Source organism: Gastrolobium bilobum, unplaced genomic scaffold (genome assembly GCF_033153095.1).
Source record: "Gastrolobium bilobum isolate Gb01-03AN ecotype WA unplaced genomic scaffold, APGP_CSIRO_Gbil_v1 utg1760, whole genome shotgun sequence".
NCBI classification, from domain to species: Eukaryota; Viridiplantae; Streptophyta; class Magnoliopsida; order Fabales; family Fabaceae; genus Gastrolobium; species Gastrolobium bilobum.
Window position 1 is genome coordinate 267,970 of NW_026898174.1, and position 24,768 is coordinate 292,737.

The 24,768-nt window shown below is 35.5% G+C and overlaps 2 protein-coding genes across 2 annotated transcripts; one reads left to right on the top strand and one right to left on the bottom strand.

Annotated features, from left to right (window-relative positions):
* Positions 1–3,757: 3,757 nt before the first annotated feature.
* LOC133313566 (uncharacterized) lies at positions 3,758–5,456 on the bottom strand. Its single transcript, XM_061514954.1, has 2 exons — positions 4,519–5,456; positions 3,758–4,457 (listed from the first exon to the last, which is right to left on the bottom strand). The coding sequence occupies exons 1-2, from the start codon at positions 5,454–5,456 to the stop codon at positions 3,758–3,760; spliced, it is 1,638 nt and encodes a 545-aa protein (XP_061370938.1).
* Positions 5,457–20,023: 14,567 nt separating this feature from the next.
* On the top strand, positions 20,024–21,220 carry LOC133313584 (uncharacterized). The gene has a single exon (XM_061514980.1). It carries the CDS (start codon positions 20,146–20,148, stop codon positions 20,878–20,880), a length of 735 nt encoding a protein of 244 aa, XP_061370964.1. The 5' UTR covers positions 20,024–20,145; the 3' UTR covers positions 20,881–21,220.
* Positions 21,221–24,768: the final 3,548 nt, after the last annotated feature.

Consider the following 24,768-nt stretch of genomic DNA (forward strand, 5'->3'; position numbering starts at 1 on the left):
CAGTATCATATGTCCCTTTTGATTTATAGATCGAAATAAGGAGCATTTTGACTTGATCAGAGTCAGTATGACAAAGTGTGCTTGTATCTCGGATGTCGTATTGATGCATCAAAAATAAATAAGGATAAATATTTAAAAGAAAAATTCCTCATTTATTGATATCAAATTGTTTGCTACATGAATGTGCCGGCATATTCGGCTTTAGTCAAATCCCTAATAGAGGAAAAACTTTAAACAAATTACAAAATTGATGTTTGAAAGGCAGACTCCAGATTTAGCTATAGTATGTTTTTAGCTTATCCGCATTCCAAGTTCGCTTGATTGTTTTGCCTTCGACTGTTCTAGGATATAGGCTCATTTTCCGAGTTTTTCTATAACTCGATATGGTCCTTCCCAATTTGCAGCTAGCTTTCCATCTCTGGCATTCATATTTCCAATATCCGCTCTCCTGAGTACCAAGTCATTTTTATCAAAGTCTCTTGGCCTCAATTTTTTATTGTATCTGACTGCTATATGTCGCTTGGCCATTATATCCCGGCAGTGAGCTGCAACCCGAGCTTCATCAACAAGATCTAACTCGGCAGTGAGTAGCTGACTGTTCTGTTGCTCGCCTTGCTCGCTACTATTTATCTTCCTCCAAGAAGGTTCTCCAATTTATACTGGGATCTTAGCTTCGCAACCATATGTTAGCCGAAAAAGGAATTCCCCCATTGCGGTTTGGGTAGAAGTTCTATATCCCCAAAGGACAAAGTAAAGTTGTTGAACCCAGCTTTCTTTGGCATCAAACATTCGCTTTTTGAGTCCTTCCACAATTACCTTGTTTGCTGCTTCAACTTGTCCATTTGAATGTGGGTGTTCCACAGATGCAAAACGATGTTTGACTTGCAAGTCTTTCATCAAGTGTTGGAACCTTTTATCAGCCAATTGTGTTCCATTATCAGTGACCACCTCACCAGGTATCCCGAATCTGGAAACTATGTTTCGTTCGAAGAACCTTTGTACTCTTGTTGAGGTGATTGTTGTGACTGGTTCCGCTTCTATCCATTTCGTGAAGTAATCCACCACTACAATCAGCCACTTTAATTGCCCTTCTGCAGCTTTGAAAGGTCCCAGCAAATCCATTCCCCATTTAAAAAAAGGCCATGGTGCCGAGATATATTTTAACTCTTCGGGTGGTGAAAGAATTAACTTGGCATGCTTCTGGCAGCTTTCGCATCTCTTGACATGGTCTTTTGAATCTGCCTGCATTGTCGGTCAGCAGTAACCAGCTCGAAGGGCCTTTCTAGCCAAAGCTTTGCCTCCCATGTGATGGTCGTTGATTCCTTCATGTATCTCGGCCAGAACATATTATGCTTCATCCGCATTCAAGCATTTCAGCATAAGCACGTGCAACCCCTTTCTAAAGAGCTGATCATTCACAATTGTATATTGTGTCGCATCTCGGACCAACTTTCTGGATTCCAGTCGATCTTCTGGCAGTATTCCTTTCTCAAGGTATACCACTATGGGTTGTCTCCAATCACTTGCAGAGGTGATGACCATCACACAACTCGGTTTCGTTATACTTTGTTGTACCACCGTTCTGTGGTTGCCTGGGTTCTTGGTACTTGCCAATTTGGACAGAATATCAGCTCGGCAATTTTCCCCTCGAGGAATATGAGTAACCTGTACTTCATCGAAGTCAGCCATTATTTCCTGAACCTTATTCAGGTATCTCATCAGTAGAGGGCCTTTGGCCTAGTATTTTCCTTCTATCTACGAAGTTACCAACTGTGAGTCACTGAAGGCTTTCACCCTTGTAGCTCCGTGTTCTTTAGCCTGCATCAACCCGGCTATTAGGGCTTCATACTCTGCCTGATTATTCGAAGTCGGGAATCCTAAGTTCAAGTAGTGCTCTATAGTCACCCCTTCCGGGCTTTCGAGAATAATTCCTGCTCCACTTCCTTTATCATTGGAGGATCTATCTACATAGGCCTTCCATGCATCTCTGGATTTGCTATGCTCCGGGTTCATTGGTGTTAGTTCCATTATGAAGTCGGCCAAAGCTTGTGACTTGATGGCCTTCCGGATTTCGTAAGCTATGTCATATTCACTAAGCTCAATTGCCCAGTTAGTCATTCAACCGCCAGGTCCGGCTTGTGCAACACCTGCCGTATAGGCTGGGTGGTCCTGACTATTATTTGATGCCCCTGAAAATATGGCCGCAATCTTCTAGCAGTAATCAATAAAGCAAAAGCCATTTTTTCCAGCTTCTGATATCTAACCTCTGTGCCTTGCAAAGCTCTGCTGATAAAGTAAATCGGCTCCTGGCCTTTATCAGTTTCTTTGATCAGAACTGCACTTATTGCTTCCTCCCCCACAGCCAGATACAGGATCAGAATATCTCTTGGTTCCGGCTTTAAGAGCACTGGTGGAGTTGCAAGACACCTTTTGAATTTGTCGAATGCAGCTTGACCTCCGGGTTCCAGCCTTCTATTGCTTCCTTCTTTAACAGTTTAAAGAATGGGAGGGCATTCTTCGCAGATTTTGGTAAGATTCGAGATAATGCAGCTAAGCGACATGTTAGCTGCTGAACCTCCTTCTTATTCTGTGGCACCTTCATATCAAGTACCGCCTTGCACTTGTCAGGGTTGGCTTCAATCCCTCTGTGGGTTAACATGAAACCTAAAAATTTCCCTGCCGGAACTCCGAACGCACACTTTTCCGGGTTTAGGCGGATTTGATATTTCCTGAGTTTTTGAAAAGTTTGCTCAAGATCTTGGACATAGTTTGCGATATCAAAAGACTTGACAATCATATCGTCAATGTACACCTCCACATTTTTGCCCAACTGATCTTTAAACACCCTATTCATCATCCTTTGATAAGTTGCCCCTGAGTTTTTAAGCCCAAATGGCATCACATTGTAGCAGTAGTTAGCCTTTTCAGCAATAAAGGCAGCTTTTTTCTTGATCTCCTGGGTACATTAGAATCTGATTGTAACCAGAATATGCATCCATGAAAGACAACAATTGAAATCCAGCCGAATTGTCTACCAGCTGGTCTATGTTGGGCATGGGGTAGGAGTCTTTTGGGCAGACCTTGTTCAGGTCCGTATAATCGGTACAGACTCTCCACTTCCCATTTGGTTTTTTCGCCATCACCACGTTTGCCAGCCACGTTGTATATTGTATTTCTTGAATGAACCCCGCCTCTAATAATTCCTTCACGTGTTCTTCCAGGACTTGTTTCCTTTCGGGACCCAGTTTATTTTTCTTTTGAGACACCGGTGAGGATCCGGGATAGACTGCCAATTTGTGGTAGCATAAGGCAGGGTCTACCCCCGGGATCTCTGATGATCTCCATGCAAAAACATCTGTGTTGTTTTCAAGGAACCGGATCAACTCTTGCTTGATAGGAAGGTCTATGGTCTTACCAATTCGTGTAAATTGACCGGGTTCTTTCCCCAATGCAAGATCTTCCAATTCACCATCGGGCTCAGGTCTCGGGATTACTTCTTCTCTCATGTCTAGTTCAAACAAGTTGACCGACTTATTTGAGTGTTGAGGAGTTGTGTTTTTGCCGAGTTTTTGTCTCCTGGGCGAATCCGAGGTGGACACGAACGCTCGCCTTCGATTTCTTTGACTGTGTCAAAGTAGAAGCCCCTGGATTCCTTCTGATCTCCAGTAATAATGATTATTTTGTTCTTGCTACTCACCATTTTTATCTTCTGGTGCTTTGTAGAAACCAGCATGTCCCACTGGTGTATGGTTGGTCTTCACAGAATTACATTATATTCTGACAGAAAATCAGTTACGATGAATCTAACCCGTTCTAATTTGAACGCTTCTTTGGTTCCCAAGGTTAACCTGAGGTCGATGTAGCCTTTAGAGGGTGTATATTCTCCATTAAATGCTATCAGAGTCGTCTTGCAAGGTTTGAGGTCTTCCTCATCCAAGTTCATCTTTTTGAAAGCGTGCCAGAGTATGATGTCGGCACAACTCCCAACATCCACGAAGATCTTCCTAACCCGGCAATTTACCAAGGTCCCCGCAATGACTAACCCGTCCACATGTCCCGGCATCACACCCTGCCTGTCCTCTTTTGTGAAATACAAAAGGGGAGGATCCGGCTTGGTCAGGTCTTCCTTGAACTTAGGAAGGTCTCGAATGGAGAGTACCTCTTTCAAGTATTTTCTTCTGGCATTCACAGTATCTCCTCCACCCCCCAGGGATCCACTAATTACGTTACAATAAAATTTCGCTTCCAGGAATTCATCACGGTTGGAATTGTTTTTCTGATTCCTTTCCTCCTTGTTTTTCTTTTCAGGAACCAGGCTTTTACTTCTATTTTTGTTTCCCGTCTTCCTTTTGTTATTTTTGGCACCCTGGGTTTTGATGACGTATTGGCGTAGCCTTCCATCTCGAACAAATTTCTCCACAGCATCTCGGAGATCCCAGCATTGATCAGTGTTGTGCCTCGGCCCGTCATGAAAACACAGTATTGGATTTGTCCAAACCTCCTTTGTCAAATATGGACCGGGATCTTTTCACCTTCTTCATCTCCGTCATTGCCACTTCTTTCCAAATTTGAGAGTGTGGCGCATTTAATGGTGTATACTTCTCATATCTCCCTGGTACACGATTTCGGTTGTCCAGGATTCTAGCCCTGAACTCCTTTCTCTTATTGTCAATTTGTTCTTTTCCTTTCGGGGCTGGGCTTCTCCTTCTTGGGTTAATTCTTTTACCCTTTTCAGTCTGCGCATTTGCAATCTCCATCTGCTCAAGTTCGAGGTATTTCTTCGAATGGGTTCTGAACTCTTCCAACGTCCTCACTGGGTCCTTATAGACCGACTTGGCTAACCTGGATGCACCATCCAGCCCAGCCACGATGAGATGTACATGGACGTTTACTGGTAAACCCGGTACCTGTAGTGCAACATCTTTGAACCGGTTAAGGTATTTCTGGAGGTTTTCTCCGGGTTGTTGGTGTATTTTTCCCAATGCGAACTCGGACTTTGGATGCTTTTTGCTAGTTGCAAAGTTCAAAAGGAACTGTTGCCCAAATTCTTCAAAAGACCTGATGGAATTAGCATGAAGGGTTGAAAACCATGCCTGTGCTGCTCCCGTTAGGGTTATTGCAAATATCCGAGATATAAGGGGCTCATCTATTCCTCGAATGTACATGTCCGTATCGAAAGCATCGATATGGACCTGTGGATCTTGACTTCCATCATATTTCGGCAGTCGTGCCGAATCAAAGTCTTCTGGGAAGGGTGCATTCAAAATCTCCCCAGTAAAGGGGTTGTTGTTATACTGTCCTCTGCTGTATTTCCTTCTGTATTGACCGGGTTCCACTCGCCCTCTGATGTTCTGAGCATTCTGGCTGTGTTGGATTCTTTCCCGGTCTACTCCACCGTTAGGATTTGCTGAACCTCCTTGAGCCAAAGTTAGTCCAGCTGCATTTTGGCCATCCATTGGCTGGTTTTCCAAACTCGGATTCACCGTGTTCACCGGGTTTGTCTTTCATAGTTCTCCTCATCAGTAACATGGTTGCGATCACCTCCCCAGCCATTGGCATTCTGGCCTTAGTTTCTCCTTGCCCCTGGTCCGGTTACCCCTATCAAGCGTTGTTCCAAGTCTCTGATTCCCCTGGTGTTTTCCTCCCGTATCGCCCGAAAGTCCTGTTGCCGTTGCAGGTTATTACGAGTTTCCAATTCTCAATCCGCTCCATGATCGCAGCAAATACATTGTTAGCCAACCGAGTATCCGGATCGGCTAATTAGGCTATACGCGGAGCAAGATCTCCTGGGTGCTGGGAAGGGTTGTTCCTTATTGGAGCCATAATCGCATCAGCCCCCTGTCTCGACGCGCTGGAGTAGACGCGGTGTCTGAGACGTCATTCTCAACCTGGACATGGTCATAGTCCACATTGTTTCCGATCTGGTTCTGAGGCTGATTTACCTCTTCCAGGACCGGATCCAACGGTTGATTCTGGTTCTGGGGTGGCTGCTGGCTACTACTCCTTGTCTGGATTGCCATCCTTTGTCAGGTTAGTGGGGACTTCCAATTCAAAGAAGTAGAATTCTCCACAGACGGCGCCAATATTTTGTCCTTGAGACAGAGATGTCCAGCCCAATAGGCTGGTGTGTTTATCTTGGATCTGGTGCCCTCTCTAAGGTATTTATGAAGGAGATACCCTTTAGTCGAGCAGATCACTGTGCACAGAATACTATAACGGTGTTAGCCAAAGAGGGTGTGTGTGTGCGCACAGTGATAGCATAATAGTAAGAGAGAGCGTACCGTACCTTTAGGGTTTACCTTGTATTTATAGAGGTTACCTATGGGTAGCGTGGATGGACCTCCTGGACCCCTGACAGAGGCCTAGGCCTACTTGCTATGCTGTCGTATTAGGATTACTATCCTTGATGGATATCTATCCATGATTATTGCTGATTGAAATCTTGGATTGCCCCTTGTTGGGCCTATCACTTAATGGGCCCTTATATGGGTCCATAACAACAATATACAATCAAAATATATAGAGAGAATTAATGTTTCTCGTGTCATAAAAAATAACTTATCTCTTATACGGGATCTCAAAACAATATCATTTTGAGATTGATATAAATGTATTTTTGTAATTCTAATTTATTTTGAAATTGTATTAGTGTTTACCATTACAGTTTTTTCCTCCAAATTTCAAAATGATATCGTTTTGGGATAATTGGAACTAATGTTATCTCTTGTGATAAAAAAAGTAAACCCGTATATATATATATATATATATATATATATATATATATATATATATATATATATATATATATATATGAAAAAATATTTCTCCAGCCATTGTACTACATGTAGTATATATTTATAATGTTAAAGTTACTTTTTTCTCTCTTTCTCCACGTCAGCAGACAAGTTTTGAAAAATGAATAAAAAGAGAAAAAAATAACTTTAATGTTATAACTATATACTACTCGTAGTACATATTTAGAAAAGGCAGATTGAGATAAGCTTATCTTAAGTAGCTGGAGAAATGTTAACTCGTGTGTGTATGTATGTGTGCTTATTTCCTTTTTTGCATATACATACTTCAAATGTTAGGGCAGTTGCTTCATTTCCAACTCAGGTGGTTGAATCGCAGACGACTTCTTAGGATTCAACTCTGCTTCTGTTCTTTGTAAGGGCTCAAATTGACATTCCCTCCTCTCCTTCATGTTTAACTGATGTAGTTGTTCCTCACCTACTTGCTTAGCTTCCTTCTTCATCAGAGCTTTCATCTTCTTCTTCTTGCATTTCAGTGATGACAACATCTAATACTGAGACAGCAGAGTAGTCCTCCCTGTCATCATCATGAAGTTTTGTGGCTTTCATCATATTGAATTTCACCTTTTCATCATTAACCCTCATTATCAATTCTCTTTTTTGGACATGAATCACTTCTTCCCTGTTGCCAGAAACGAATTTCCTAGAATAATAGAGACATCAGTGTCAGCTTCATAATTCAAGATAATGAAATCTGTAAGTAGAATAAATTTATCCACACAAAAAGCAAATCTTTTATTTTCCCTTCAGGTTTAACTATAGACATGTTTGCCATTTGTAGGGGTTTATCTCCTATTTTCAATTGTTCAACACTAAGGATGGTATCAGATTTATAGTTGCCTTCATATCACATAGAGCTCGTCCTTTGTAGTTGTTGTCGATACTACAAGGAATTAATTGTGAAACTTTCAAGATCCTTCAACTTTGGGGGAAGTTTGCTCAGAAAAATACTACTATATTGAGTCAAAGCAACAGTCTCATATTCTTACAATCTCCTTTCCTTTTCTTTGATAAAACACCCTTCATTATTTCTCACTCCTAGTAACCAATTATGTCCTTGTCATAGTACTATCCACTTCTTTCTTGCCTTGATGTCATGATTGCGAAGATAATGGATGTCTTTTTAATTGCAAAACGTAAAAAGTACAAGCTAGTGGAATCAAAAAATACTATGGTTACACTATTTCAGCAGCGTTTCATCAGACGAAACACTTGATATGAGGCTGGAATGCAGTCCCGTCACTGCAGACTGCGACAGAACCAAGTTCAACCATGTGTGGTCAAGCCTAATATTTCATATACTTATCAAAAATAAATGTGAGATTGCTTGAAATTGTTGCTTCATAATTTTACACATTATTGATGCTTGTATTAACGGTATCAATCAATGTTATTATAAATAATAAATTAAAAAGGAGAGTTTTACAATCTAAATATTTGTGAAGGAAAAAAATTGAATATAATATTGTCACGTGATATGAATTGATTCGAACAGTCGAATTAAATTAGGTAAAAAAGTGTTTATCTCGACCGATACCAATTGAATCTCGAGTTATGAAATTTGAAAACCCTGGAACAGACTACATCCGTAGAATTTTGTTGGTCTATACTATAGTTGGGTCACAGAAGAACATAGAAAATAATGTAGATAGTGGTCAGTGTCGTTCATCTAATCCAATATCACACCAGTCTCGCCCAAATTTTGACTTTTTGACCATTCAGAGGCAAAAAGCAAAAAAGATATGCTCTATTAATGTATATGTCATAAGTTATACCAGGCTAATGCAGTCAAAATCACACGATGATCACGCGAGACAAATTCCATCATGCCATGGTTGAAATTGAGTACTCGACCTGCCACATTCTTCGTCATTGTCCGATGCACTCGCATCCTCTGCAAGAAGACGATTCTCCATTGCAATATTTTCCTCATCATCTTCCTCATAGTCCTCATCCATAACCCATGTAGGGTCATGTTCATCTTCCTCAGACATGTTAACAGCTGAAGCAGCAGATGAGAATGCATTAAGAGGAGAAGTAGAAGTAACTGACCTCATTGGTATCACAACATCCTCCGCGGTGGCAGTATCCACATACAACTCTAAGAAATCTTTTCTAGACTGGTTCAAGAACTCTTCCATTACCATATCGATGTCTTCGTCATCGACCACTTGCAAACTAATGTATTGTTCACATTGCCATAATCTTGCTGTGACTAGAGTGATCGATTGGTTGTCTTGAAGACATAATTTTTGGCGTATTTTCTGATGCAGCTCCGCAACCGTTGAGTTCCGTTTAATACGTGATGGCCTTTTCTCCCCTACAAAAACAACACCACCATGACCTTCTTCTTTCCTACCGTTAAAATATAAAACAACATGAATAATATCAGAATTCGAACTCATTCTTAAAATTAAAAAATAAACAAGTGCAAAATATCCATAAACAAGTGAAATAAACAAGTGCGAAAGAATGTGGGAGTTTAAGAATAGTGAGGGAGAAGAGTTGTGAAGAGTGTGTAGAGGGGTGGGTGTTTAAATAGACTGCATCTGTGTCACTCACGCCCAGATTGGGCAGGACCTTCCCCTGGAACACGCCTCATCTGGGCGTGTCTTCCTCATAGGTCACACCCTTAATGGGCGTGTCTCTCTCCTATGGGTCACGCCTCTCTTGGGCGTGTTCGGCCAGTAGGTCACGCCCCATATGTGCATGTCTCTCTCCATGGGAACATGCCTCATGTGGGCGTGTTTGAGTGCTATATTTTCGTAATTATTTTCAAAACGACTACATATTCGTAATTTTTTATTAAAAAAGTAATAAATTAATTTTTTTGCCCAGACATGTTTCTTAAGTTATCGCATGGTCAGTGTATATTTTTGACTGCATTAGTCCAATATAACTTATCACAAATGCTTTAATAAGATATATCTTTCTGTTTTTTTTCTCTGAACGATCAAAAAGCTCCCAAAATTTACCTTTAATGATTTTTACGGAATAAAATAATTTTGTCATACTGAATCGTTTATAAAAAAAATTCAACAAGTTATATTGCCTATTAATTTAATTTTTCTATACATTTTTTTTACAATTGAATAGTATTTAAATTAATATTTTTAAGCACACTAGATCTTATTATTTGAAAAAAAAATTGGTGTGTTTGAATATCATCCATTTAAATATTATGTAATGGTGTAAAAGTAACAACGAAGCTAAAGAAAAAAAGATTAAATTGAAAAGCATTTAGCTGATCGGATTTTTTATTAGTATGGTTAGAAAAAATTACTATAAAATTGTCTTACATAAAATCATTGTTTAAAAACTCGGCCCGACCATTGTTTCGGCCGAGGTCAGGAGTCAAAGGATCACTGATTCAACCGACGGTTCTCGGGATTACATCGCTGACCTGATTTTATATATTAAAAAAATATAAATGTAAAGAACCTTGGGATACACCACCCTAAAAGCTATCTCAAAGGGTGAGAGTGCCCAAGGCCTTATAAAGGCCACATTAGTTGCCCACACAATCAATGTGGGACTATATATCTCAATACGCCCCCTCACGCAAGAGCCCTTTGGGCTAGAAGCGTGGAATTGCACAGGCCCAATTTTTGGTTTACCTTTTGTGTTTTGTATTTTAATTCCACTTTTTTTAAAGTGGGGGGCAGTGAGGATCGAACTTGTGACCTTGTAGTCATTCAAGCTTTGATACTATGTAAAGAACCTTGGGGTACACCAACCCAAAAGCTAGCTCAAAGGGTGGGAGTGCCCAAGGCCTTATAAAGGCCACTTTAGTTGCCCACACAATCAACGTTGGACTATATATCTCAATATATATATCATATATGAAAAATTCAAACCATCAATCATCAAAGTCAAAATGCACACAACATAATTCAACCAATTACCTCCATAAGTCAATATTACACATGCTAATTAAAGTATCAAACTAATAGGATGTGCATGACAACCATTTTGTTTCCTAACATTGTTTCTGAAAAGAAACAATTTTTTTCTATTTTGTGGCTTGGAATAGTTTCTGAGAAAAAATTATGTTTGATAACATGTTCTATTTTTAATACGAGAATGAGAATTGTGTTTGATAACACAACAAATAATAGAATAAAAAATTATTCCTATTAAACATAAAATTCACTTTCCTTTTCATATGGTGTGGTGGTGGTGGTGGTGGTGACGGCGGTGGTGGAGGCAGCGTGGTCATGGTTGTGGTGGCAGTGACGGCGGCGGTGGTGATGGTGGTGGTGATAACATGGTGGTGGTGACAGAAGTGACTGCGGTGATGGTGGTGGTAGTGGCTGCGACGATGGTGGTGGTGGTGATGGTAATGGTTGAGGCGGTGGTGGCATAGTGATGGTAGTGGTGGGTAGTGATGGTGGCGTCGTCGTGGTGGTGGTAGTTATGATGGTGGTGGTGGTGTAGTATGGCGGTGGCGTGATGGTGATAGAGGTGGTGATGGTTGTAAAGAACCTTGGGATACACCACCCCAAAAGCTAACTCAAAGGGTGAGAGTGCTCAAGGCCTTATAAAGGCCACATTAGTTGCCCACACAATCAATGTGGGACTATGTATCTCAACACGCCCTCTCACACAAGAGCCCATTGGACTTGATGAGTGGACAATGCAACAGGTCCAGCCTACCTGTGCTAAGAAACTCCACAAGAGAAAGTGGAGGACGACGAGACTCTGATACCATGTTAAATAACAAGAGAAAAGAGAGGAACATTTGAAATATTTCTGTGTATTGACTGATGAAGGTTGTACAATATATAAATAGACTAATGCGTTAAGCCCAAACCTAATGTAATCTGACCTAATACAAAATAAGGAAACCCTAATTACAAAATAAGGAAACCCTAATTACAATATATTTCTAACACTCCCCCTCAAGCTGGAGCGTATAGGTCATATGCACCACGCTTGTTACATATAAACTCTATTCGAGGGCCCCTCAAAGATTTTGTAAACACATCTGCTAATTGCTCATTAGAGGGTACAAAGCTAGTTTTAATTTCACCAGCAAGAACCTTTTCTCGAACAAAGTGGCAATCTATTTCTATATGCTTGGTTCTTTCATGAAACATTGGATTTTATGAAATGTGTAGAGTTGCTTGAGCAATTAGCAGATGTAAAGAACCTTGGGATACATCACCCCAAAAGCTAGCTCAAAGGGTGAGAGTGCTCAAGGCCTTATAAAGGTCACATTAGTTGCCCACACAATCAATGTAGGACTATATATCTCAACAATGGTGATAACGACAATAGCTATGATGACTATGGTGGTGGTTGGTGACGGTGGTGGTGATGATAGTGGCATGGTGGTAGTGATGGTGGTTGTGGCATCGTCGTGGTGGTGGCGGTGACAACGACACTTCTGGTACGACATGGTGGCGGTGGTCATGTCGAGATGATAATGGTGGTGGTAATGATGGTAGTGATGGAGAGTGATTGAGAGAGACAAATGTTTCTCATTTTGTACGCGGGAACAAAAAAAAAGTTTGATTCTTTTTTCTATTACCTAGCATAAAAATTAAACCGGTTAATTCTGGGAACAAAAAAAAATAAATCGATTTTAGCAAACGAGTTTTCTATCCATTTCTGTTTCTGGAGTCATAAATTAAAAAAAAAATATTGATTCCAAGAAGGTTGTCTTGCACACCCTTAACGTATAAAATATATATCCCAATGAGGTTAATGAAAAGTTATATCATCAAACTCAAGTTCTCTTGTCCTTTTCACACACTTACAACAACATGTGAAAGGAGATCCTTTGCCCAATAGATAACAGCAAAGGAGAGGCGGTAGGACGAATCAACAGTGGGAGAGAAGAACTAGCACGGCGAATGAGAGGGCTAGAGAAGACTGCAGAGGATAGGTGGAACCACCACGGCGGAGGAGGCCATCATATCAGGAAGATTGAACCTGATCTGAAGAGAAGATCGGAAGAGAAGAAGAAAAATGATTCAAATTTCAAATATAATTCCAAATCAAGACAAAAGCAAGTTTTTATTTTTTTTAATGTTTTTTAACATCAAATAACATGTTTTTGTATGTAATTTTTTTTTTAAAAAAATATAATGACCTCTAACCCGAAAGTTACCGGTTCAATCGATGAATTTTGAGAATCAAAAGATCAAATATGTATGCAGAATCTAACTACTAATCTCAACATTCAGTGATCAGATTAGATTAACTACAAAACAACTGCTAATCTCGGGACAATGACCATATTGCCACCTTTTTGGCAAAAATTTATCTGATTGTCACGCCTGAAATTTTTTTTGCCAAAATCCCACGTCATAATCTCGCTGATCTGACAAGCGAGAATGAACTGTACACGTGTCAGCGTCTGAATAGTCAACCATTCTCGCTGGGCTGCCCAGCTAGAATGACAGAATGCTGACACGTGACAAAAGTACAGGCATTCTCTGGATGTCTGTACTTTTGCTACGTGTCAGCATTCTGTCATTCTAGCTGGGCAGTCCAGCGAGAATGGTTGACCATTCAGACGCTGACACGTGTCCAGTACATTGCCGCTTGTCAGACCAGCGAGATTGTGACGTAGCATTTTGACAAATTTTTTTTCAAACATGACAATCAAATAAATTTTTATTAAAGAGATGACAATATGATCAAAGTCCCACTAATCTCAACACTCAGCGACCCGATGACTTTAGTGGCAATCACTCATTCAGCGGCAAGAGTGGTCCCTCCAACGGCACGTGTCGGGAGGAGCAAGATGAGTTGGCGCACTGCATGAATCGAAGCCGCAGAAACCGACTCATGTCACTGAGACTCTGCAAAAGCAGCCACTTATGGAAGCGGTTCCGGTCAGTTTCTATATGGCACCAATTAACTACGATGCACACTACCAAACATCGAGAAATGGGTCGTGGGTCCAACAACATCACAGCCATCGCCCACGGTTGCGTGAGTTTTAGTTCTCTAATTTTTTTTAGGAATTTGCCTTCGTTATTTAAGATGACTACAAAAAATTTTCTATACACACAACAATATTTTGTGAGACCCGCATGTTTTGAAGAAAAAAATAAAAATAAAAACTACAACACGCAAAATGAATCTCTATAACATAACACAATCATTTTTCCTACAACATAGCTCTTGTAAAACTTTTTTTATGGGTTTATTATTTCTTTAGGGATAAGTTGTTGTGGTTATATTTTTTTCATGCTTATTTTAACAATTAATCTTTAATATTATTATATCATAATTTTAAAATAAAATAAAATAATAAAGATTAGTTAAGATCTAACTGTATTGAAAATTAATAGATAAGATAAACATAAAATAACATATTCTCATTTTATAACAAATAAATTTATTTTTTATATACATAAAATTTTATGGGATCTCTTCTTTTTTTTCTCTCTCTACTACTTATATGGACCTACATGGATCCAATACTCTTTTTTGGATGTATAGAGATAATTTTTTTTTTTTTGGAAATACAATAAATTCATCTTTTATAACAAAAAACACAAATTTTTTGTTTCATTATTGTTGCATTAATAATTAGTGATATTTGTTACAAGTTTTCGGTTCGAGAAGATTCTCTTATATTTTATCAGTTGATACGTAATACTTTTTATGTCAGCTGTTACCATCTCTTATTTTAATGTTATAATTAATGCCATATATATTGATATAGTAGAGGAATATGAAAAATATATGGCCATGTTTGTAATAAAATTAATTAATAACCAACATAGCCCGACATAGTTAGTAGATAACTGGATTTTCTAAGCATGTTAATAAGGATTCGATCTCTGATCGTGTGTATAGAAATTTGCTGAGAGAGGCTATATTCACGTTCACATAATCACTCCGCTTAGAGGAGATTCATCCTTGACTTTGGGCTGAAAATATCCTTGAAAAAATTTCAAAAAAAAAACTAAAAATAACAATAATTAACTGACCTTCCTTAGTCCTACACAATTAAGAATGATAAATGTGGATTGCCGCTAACGATGTCTGCTCATTAAATTAAAGAAGAGAAGACTTGTATCATTTTAAATGATGTAAAATTATGTCATTTTAATTGAGAGAAACAGATAGATAAAGGAGGAGAGATAGTGGACAAAAAAATATAAAGGTGTGTGTCTCATCTCTTTATGAGAGTGAAATGAAATAAATTGTATCATTTAAAAGGACAAATATTTTCTCATTAAAGAATTGGTAGTTCAGTAATAAATATTTAATCATATACGATCATTTCATATTTATATTATTTTTTATTTTTATTTTATTATTAATTAAATTATTATATATATAGCATAGAATCATTTAACATCGGTATCAAACTTTGAAATTTGACACTAAATTGTAATCGTTGATTTCCTCTAATCAACGGTTATGATTTACGTCAATCAAACTTATTAATTAAGTATTAATTCACAATAAATGATAACCGTTGATTAACAGAAATCAACGGTTAAGATTTGGTGTCAAATTTCAAAGTTTGACACCAATATCAAAACATCCTATATATATATGAGAAAAATATTTCTGCAGTTAATGCAGATAAGTTATCTTCATTTATTCCCAAAATGACGTCATTTTGGTATTGAAATCTTAAAAAATTATAAATACAAAGACTATTATAAACCTGGAATAAATTAAAATTACAAAAATATCATGATTTTCGCCCCAAAATAACGTCGTATTGGGCTTACTGCAGAAAAAGCGAACGATATATATATATATTATTATAATCCTATATATATATATATATCGTTTTTTCTACAGTCAATATAGATAACTTATCTACATTGAGCCTAAAACGACGTCGTTTTGAGGTGAAAATCAAGGTATTTTTATAATTATAATTTATTTTAGGGTTATAATAATCTTTTTTATTATAATTTTTTAACTCAAAATAACGTCATTTTAGTAGCGAATGTAGATAACTTATCTACATTCACTTCAGAAACAATGTATATTTATATCTTATAAATTTTGATTATGTCATTTATATATATATATATATATATAAATTTTGATTATGTCATTTATGTCTTATATGAAGCAATGTATATTTACAAATATTGTCGGTAGTCCGCTTTTTACAAGGCTATGGTAGTTGAAGACATCAATAAATATTTGTAAGTCACTTTAATATTCAAATCAATTAAAATTTTAACAAGTTAACATTATAAAGTTTAAAAAACATATTTGTAGCTGAACGCACTTTTATAGTTGATAACTGACAAATAAAATTCTTTCTAAATATAAAAGTTAGTCTTTATAATAAGGAAAATCATATTCTCGTTATATAAAATGTATCTCTCATATTACATTCACATAAAAGTATATGTCTCTTTTTAAATTTTTTTGATGAATCTCATTTTTATTTATTTCATAATATAAGATAATTTTTTTCTTATTACATAACATAAGAGAAATAAAATTTTGTTATAAATGCAAAGGTTTTTTTTTCTGAGAAAATTGAATGAAGCATCAAAAGTTGTTGGGGTTGAAGATGCATAACAAGTAGGGTAGGAACGTACTACTGCTGCTATAGTACTTTGTTAGGTGGGGCCAATTTATACGAACATATTGCATATTTAAAAGCGACCCAACATTTGAAAAATAAAAGTATTTTGGAGAGTCACGGGATGGGACTCAACAAGGTGAAGAGAACAAGGCAAGGAACATGTTGAGGCTCTCCCTCCGAAAGTATTTTCGGTCCATTTGGTATATCTACTATTTTCATTAAAAAATTAACACTTGAATTAAATTTTTTTTATCTATTTTTCGCACATACATAGGAGAAAATTTCTCATTTTAAATAGCCAATTGCATCTAGTTAGTCGTGCAATCGAAGTACCGTAAATTTTTCACTTCCTTCGAAACAACAATTTTTTGTTTTCTAAATGATGACATCGAAATTTGAATCTACGGTCTTATATAAATTATCTAAATCTTTTATCACTAGATCAATTTTAGCAGCTTCCGAAATAACTATTATTGATTGCGTTTTGTGTAATTTTATTAGTCATAAACAGGTTTATACTGTTCATTTTTTATTAATACATAAAATAAGAATAAATAACAAAATTTATATAATACTAAGTGAAAAAAATCATATACTAATTATTAGAGAAATACGAAATAATTAATATGTTCTCATCTAATGCCAGGTTTTAGGTTGAAGTGTTATTATGGTATTTAGAGCTTTCGTGACTAAAAATTACAAGTTTGATCTTCACTGTCTTCACTTTTAGGTGAAATTAAAAAAAGTACAAGGTAGACAAAAAAATTGACGTGTGCAACACAAAACAAATAAAAAATAAATTTGTGTCATATCCACGTTTAAGCCCAAAAAAGCTCTTGTATGAGAGAGAGTGTTAGAGAAATACAAAATGATTAATTAAGTCTCACCCAACGCCATAAAATTTTGGGTTGAACTGGTGTTTATTATATGTAAATAACTAATTCAACCTAAAAATTTAAGTTATTGGGTAATATCTTTTTAAAGATTTTATATTATCTTTTAACACACACCCTTACTTAATTCCACTAAAAAGTGAGAGGCGATAATGATTGAACTCGTGATCTGATGATCACTGAAGCTCTAATACCATATAAACACTATTTTAACCTAAAATCTTATAACATTGAATAATAATATATTAATTATTTTATATCTCTCCAACACTAATTTTGTCATGTAATTTAAGAGACAAAACATATTATATGAACAAGCGAGCATTTTTCATGCCTTCTCTCCTCTTTTAAACCAAATAAAGGTTTAGATAATATTAAGAAAAGGGGGCAAATGGGATTAAAGCATGGAAGTTGTGACTGTGAGTAAAGATGAATCTCATCTCATTCTCATCTATCTAACTTCTCTTATGGCACAAGGAGAAAACCGTTAGCTGCGGCGTTGGTAAAAGGATATTTAGGTGCTTTAGTTTATAAATTTTGTTAATGACATGTATTATTTTTTTCATATATCCTTTCAAATATTATTGTAAGAATATTTTTTTTGGATATTATTGCAACTAATAAGTTTTTAATTTAAAAGATTCTAAATAATATGAATGTATTTCGTAAAACATCTAATGAAAAAAAATTTACAATTTTTTTTTGTATATTGCTAGTTATTTTTTTTTTTTTTAAATCTTCTATTCAATCGTAATTGCTATAAGATATTTAATATTTTTTTACAAATTTTTTATACCTAGTATTACTGTTTTGCGAATTATCCTGGAATTGAAAAATAAAAATTATAGAAGATTACTTTTTTAATCATTCAACAGTTTTCAGCTAACCAGTCAACTGTTTTTACGATATAGCTATTGAGTAAATCTGACGTGTGGGGATTAGAAAGAAATAAAAATAGAAAAACAATGAAAGAAAAAGAAGGCTTGTGGTTTGGCTGAAAATCAATGTTGTATCGAAAACAATGACAAAGTAAATGAGAACAGATAAAACCGGAAAGAGGGTGAGAGATTCAATGAGAAAGCCGGACAATTGGTGGTTCTACAACAATCCAACAGCGATGTGTTGTTTGAAAACTTGTAACCCTTCTTTTCTTGCCTTTGATTATAAAATAAGCAAGAACTTGTCAAACAAAAACAATATCTAATCTTTCTAAAAATAACGGGAAAAGTTATGATTACTAATCTTATTACTCTTTTATTTATTTGATTATTATTAAATCAATTTGAAATTTGTGACAGTTATTTTTTAATCGTTAATTTTAAATTGATCTGACGATAAATAAATAAGTAATAAAAATAATAAGGTTAAAATAATAATAAACATAATCATTTCCAAAATTAATATTAAATAAAGAAAAAATGTGTATTCTTTTTTTTTTTTTTGAGTTACCCAACCCTAATTACCTCTTTGAGCCGAGTTGGCTCCCTCCGGTATCCCACAAGCTTCGACTCTTTGAGCCGGCTATGAGACTAATTCGGAGTGCGGGGGTGAGTGATGGCTAAAGGTTCAGCCCCCTCCCCAAGAATGCATTCAGCGGGAATCGAACACATGTCCAACCTCACTAACTCAGCGCCAAGGAACCAACTGAACTGCACCCATTGGGTAATGTATATTCTTTTAAAGAATACAAATTTATATCATTTTAAGATAGATATACACAAAAAGATATAAATTTCACTAAAAATAAATAAAGCTATAAATCCACTTTTTGTAACATTTTTCTTTTAAAATGACCCACGTATATATCTTTTAAAAAGACACACACTTCTTTATGAAACAAAATAAAAAAAGGATAGGATATTGTAACAACTAAGTAGTGTTACTACCAATCAATTTTACCGTTAGATTAATTATGTGGATCTAAGAGTTATATTTATTTTCATCTTTGTATGATTATGATTTTTCATATTTAATACTTTATATTTATTTTTACTTTTGTATAGTTATAATTTTTCATATTTAATGCTTTAACTTTAAATATGAGAAATCATAACCATACAAAGATGAAAATAAATATAACCATTGAATCAACATAATTAATTTAACAGTTAAATTAATTAGTAATAATATTACACTACTTAGTTGTTATAATATCTTTGGCCAAATAAAAATTAACAAACAAATCAATGCAAGCCAAGAATCCACCACCACCGCCTCATCACTTCTTACCTAGGGAGTAGGGACCACTCCAAAATTTTCCAAACTCCAAAATCCACAACTTTTCCGAAAAAAAAGAAAAAAGAAAGTTGAAAATTGTTTAAAAATAATTAAAAAACAACACATGATGTTTCCTAGGCATGTGGGTCCACACCACCGGACTCCACAGCTCATTTAAATTTAGTTAATTGCCAGAAAAGAAAAAATCCTCCATATGCAATAATGGCCAACGGATCTTGCACGCAAAAAAGGAAAATTCAGAAATGACAGACAGAATCAAAGAACTTCAATTCTTACTTTTTTTAAATAGTATTTAATAATTAAACAATTAACTATTATTTATTGCATGCAGCCTTTTACTTTTTTTTCTTTTTTTTTTAGATATTTGGTGGGAAAAAAAAAGAAAAGCAAGAAAAGAACGAGACGTCCGTGAATAGGGTTTGTTTTTTATTTTCCGATTTGCACGCGCCTGTCACCGTCTGGCATTACGAATTAAAGTAGACAAACCCTATCCCACTTTTCCCACTACTATATATACCCTTAGCCCTTTCTCTTTCTTCCCACCCAAACGCTTCTCTTTTTCTCTCTCTTCACTCTCTCAGAGCCCTCAGAATTTTCTTTTCCCACTTGAACAAGTTTCCTTCTCCCCAAACAGCCTTCACGACCACCCCTTTTGATTCTCTTTCTCTTTAGAATGGAGGACTGTAACGATAATGGGAAGCGAGTTCGGGATGACTCGCCCGAGTCCGAGACTCACCTGGTTGACTCTCCCGAGTCCAAGACTCGCCGGGTCGACTCGGTATCTGACTCGGGTGTTAACTCGTCTGTCTCTCAACTCACCCGGGTTGACTCGGGGGAATCGGGTCGTGACTCGTCCCTTGACTCGGCCTGTGTTACCGAGGTGAATCTAGAAGATGACCTTCTTAACATACTCGATGATGCAGCAGATAGCATGCCCGAGCGAAACCCGGCGATTCAGGGTCTGGACTCAGTGATTAAGAGCTTCGAGGAGGAAATACTCGCATCGGGTTCGGACTCGGGTCTAGTGGACCCGGATCCGACAATGGTGCAAATGGATCCGACCCTGGTGCCCGATTCCGGCGAGTTACAGCAGAACCTCGGTTATCTTTTCGAAGCTTCCGACGACGAACTTGGGTTGCCGCCGACGGCGATGCCAGGAGAGAAGGGAATGCCGGAGGACGAGGAACCGGGTCGGGTTGGCCCGGAAGGGGTGGACTTGACCGGGTTCTTGGGGTTTGAAGACGATTTTCCAAACTACGATGCGTTCGGGTTTGGGGGCGGGTTGCTGGAGGAGTGCGACGGCGACAACGGCGGTGCTGGAGGTTTGGTGATGGCGGATGGGTTATTCGATTATTCGGAACCGGCGGCGGATAGTTTGTGGCGGTCGGAGTCATTGCAGGCTATGTAGGAGGTGGTGGTGGTGGTGGCGCGTTTCGGCGCGTGAGATTTTGTGGTAGTGTTGGGTAAATGTTTTGTAGGTGGTGGAAAATGTAAATCTAAGAAAAATTGGGTTAATATATTAAAAAAAACAGGGGCAGGACAGAAAAGTAGATGGTAGATGTGAAAAGTTTTAGGGTTAGGATTTGTTTGTTTATTTTGGTAAAATGATGAATTCAATTGTGAAACAAAATGGACTCCATATGTGCCGTTTTCATTTTGTTTTGTTGCTTCATTTTCTGGCATTGATGTTTCATTGCATATTAATGATGCTTCCGTTGATATTGTTACATGATGTAAGTAAAGTTTTTTTTTTAATATATATTTGTATATTTTATCGCAATTATTTTTCTTATTTTTTCTCTTTATTTTTTTAATTTAAATTTTTTTGAACCGTTTAAAATAATTTTGGTTTATTTTATAATTTTATCAATCAAATTAAACTGGTTTGATTTCAATCTTCTAAATAAAATATAAAGAAATTGTTATACATTTTTACAAATTTGTTCTTTTTAATTATTTTTACTCTAAAATTTTGAGATTTTTTACAATATATAAGTCACTACGTTTTATTTTTTTATTTCAAGTAATAATCATTTTTTTTCATTTTAGTGTGTAAATTTTATATTAAGTATTACGAGCTGACAATTTTAATGTTTCTTATGGATGGTAAAATAAATTATTTCGAAAAACATGAAACCCATAATTCAAATGATGAAACCTATAAATTTATAAAAATTGTAGATTCAATAATCAATATAATACGATATTTTTTTTTATAAAAAATATCAAAATGAGCCTGGATATATATATATCATATCCTAATTATCTATTTCAATTATCCTAATAATATTAAATAACAAGATACTTGGGATAGAATTTTTACCCAACAGCCAGGAAGCTGAATGCTGAATCCTATTATAACTGGGAGATTTACACAAATCCTAGAAGTAACCCTTATAAATAAGATGCTAAAGGCTCCAGGTACACACTTTTTGACCTACTTACTATTGCTGCCCACACGGTGCACACACCCACGTCTCGACCATAAGCTTATTACTTGTGCGCAGTGGTTGAGATACTGGCTTTAAGCCAACTACGGTACATACCTCGAAGGTATCTCTGAGCGTATATCGTTGGGTATAGCAATACGGTCTTCTAGAACCTAATAGAGCCCCTTTGTATAATATAAGAGTATGATATTTTGTGAGAAAAATAAAATAAATTCTTGTGTGAGACATTATAATGCATATATTTCTGCCCAAAATTTAATCGGGGAATTTTTACTTGAATATGTCCTTATTTTTGCTTATAGGAGAAATTTGTGGGGATTACAATTTTCCTCCAAAAATACTACCTAGTGTTTGACAGAGGAGATTTTTTTTCATTCTCAGAAATATGGTGGAAGATTGAATTTTCCAAAAATGTTACAAAGAAATTGTTTGGTAGGTCAAAATTTTCTCAAAAATATTGAATCAAAAGTTTTCGGAAATGGATTCTCTTATGTGAAAAAAAAACATGATATGGTCCTGTGAGAAGATCACAACCATACAAAGGTAAATCAACGGTTATGATTTATAACTACATATTTTAACATTTTTCTCTCTTTCCTCCTTTATTACCATTGATCTACCTTTGTATGGTTATGATTCTCTACATGACATGGTCGTGTGAATTTTTACACGAGAGGATTCGGATCCAAAATTTCCTGATGTTATACTTGGTTATTTAAAAATATTGTTAGAAATGTGTCAAAATTTTCATTTTTTCGCAAATTCAAGAATACCAACCTCTCCATGGAATTTTTGAAGGATAATCTTGCTTAAAATTTGCTCAAAAAATAAAATTCCGAAAAGTCATATTTTCAAAAAATAAAATTCCGAAATGTCATATTTTCAAAAAATAAAATTCCGAAAAGTCATATTTTCAAAAAATAATTCAAAAATCCTCTACCAATTATACATAATTTAAAGGAAATTTTTTAAAAAAAAACTCTGTAACTTTTCTCATAATGATTTATTTCTTTCTAAATTTTTAAATTATTTACCTCTTGATTTAAAGTTTTTTTTATCATTTAGCCTCCTTAGTAAGGGGTAAATGATAAAGAAACTTTAAGTAAAGGAGATAAATGATAAAAAAACCTTTAAATCAAGAATAAGTGATAAAAAAATTTAAATAAGAATATAAATAATTTAAATTTTTTCTAAGGAAAATAAATAATAATTAAAAAAACTCAAAAAAATTTTTATTCCTAGTTTAAATTACCACCTTCAGTTACTTCCGACTAATCAAAACAAAAGTTCTTTACCAAACGGTGAAAACACTCCATATAATAGACAATACGACAAGTTCACTTTGTCTTTTTAGATTTTAAAAAGCTGACAAGGTCGTTTGCTTTAGGCATGTTAATATGAGAGTGGATTTAAAAAAATAATTATATGATCATATTATTTGATTATAATTATTTATTTAAAATATATATATATATATTTATCTCATCATCAATAAATAATTATAATTAAATAATATAATTACATGATCATTATTTCACCTGAAAGAATCCATTCTCTCTTAATATTATTGAGAAAATAATTGATGCTGACCTATTGCCACAAGCTACATTCTTCCCCTAAACTCCTAAAGCCTGGCTTACTTTATTTGGTTGGATTGGAACGTCTCTCATTTCTTCCCTCCGCTTGGACCGCTGCATAGAAATGTGAGAAAATTACACTTATTTATAGTTAAATTAACAGTAATAATTTTATAATTATCTTTTTTAATTTTTTAATTTTTATTATCATTGATGTATTTTTTATATAGCTATGATTTTTTTTTTTTTACATAACCATAGAGGATTTATTCCTTCGTTACATACTCCTTGAAATGTCACTTTTTTCTTTCTTCCAAAAATATAAAAAAAGATATATCTCATTTCTACCATCCGTTGCATACTGCTATCTGATATGAAATGTCAATTATTCTTATCCGAATTTGGTGGTAATGTCACTTCCTTCCCTCCACAAATATGCCAAAAATATAAATATAAATTTAAAAGGGTTATTCCAATATGTAATTATATTAAAAATACAGTAGATCACCCTTATGATACTATTCGGTGAAAAATTTCAAAATAAAAATAATAAAATTAAGAGATAAAAGATTCATTTATACCATTATAAAAAGCGCTCGGAGATTGGAATAAATTGAAAATTAAAACAATCTTGATATTTTACAAAAAAATAAAAAAAGTCTTGATTTGACATAGTAATCGTGATACCCCAGTATCTCATATTGTAAAAGACTATTAGGTGACGTTTGGTTGGCATCTTTATGAAATTTTCCCAGGCATTTAACACAAGGTTTCGAAGAAGCACATGTTTGGTGAAGCTCCTTCACACCAAAAAACTAGACAACTAATTTACAAAAAATAAAAAATAAAAACTAGACAACTAAAATGCATAGGTTTCTGAATTGGAAATGAAAAAGATGACTTTCGGCACTGTTAGAAAACCATTTTGGTAGGTGGATTTTTGAAAAACCATGGATAAGTCACTGTTTGTTGAATTTCTTTGTATACTTTTCCAGTAAAGTTTTTTTCCACCAAACAACTTTTTTTTACATTTTCCTATCTATCTCATTTCCCTACTATTCCAAAAAAATTTCCTGAACCAAACGCTCCATTATAGGCAACCGATTTTATCTACTTAATGTCGTATTTTTTTTTTTAATTTTTTTTTTGTATAACGTATTTTAATGAAACTTAAAGAACTACCATCAAACTAATAAATGAGTATCATATTTTCAATTTGGGGAAATTTAATTAATGTGATAATTTACCTATTCATGTTCATAAATTTTT

Excerpts from the sequence above, each read along its gene's own strand:
- LOC133313566 (XM_061514954.1), bottom strand. The coding sequence starts at position 5,456 with ATGGATGGCCAAAATGCAGCTGGACTAACTTTGGCTCAAGGAGGTTCA. Across the intron at positions 4,458-4,518 it reads AAGAAGGTGAAAAGATCCCG|GCACAACACTGATCAATGCT; the intron begins GTCCATATTTGA and ends TGACGGGCCGAG.
- LOC133313584 (XM_061514980.1), top strand. The coding sequence starts at position 20,146 with ATGGAGGACTGTAACGATAATGGGAAGCGAGTTCGGGATGACTCGCCC.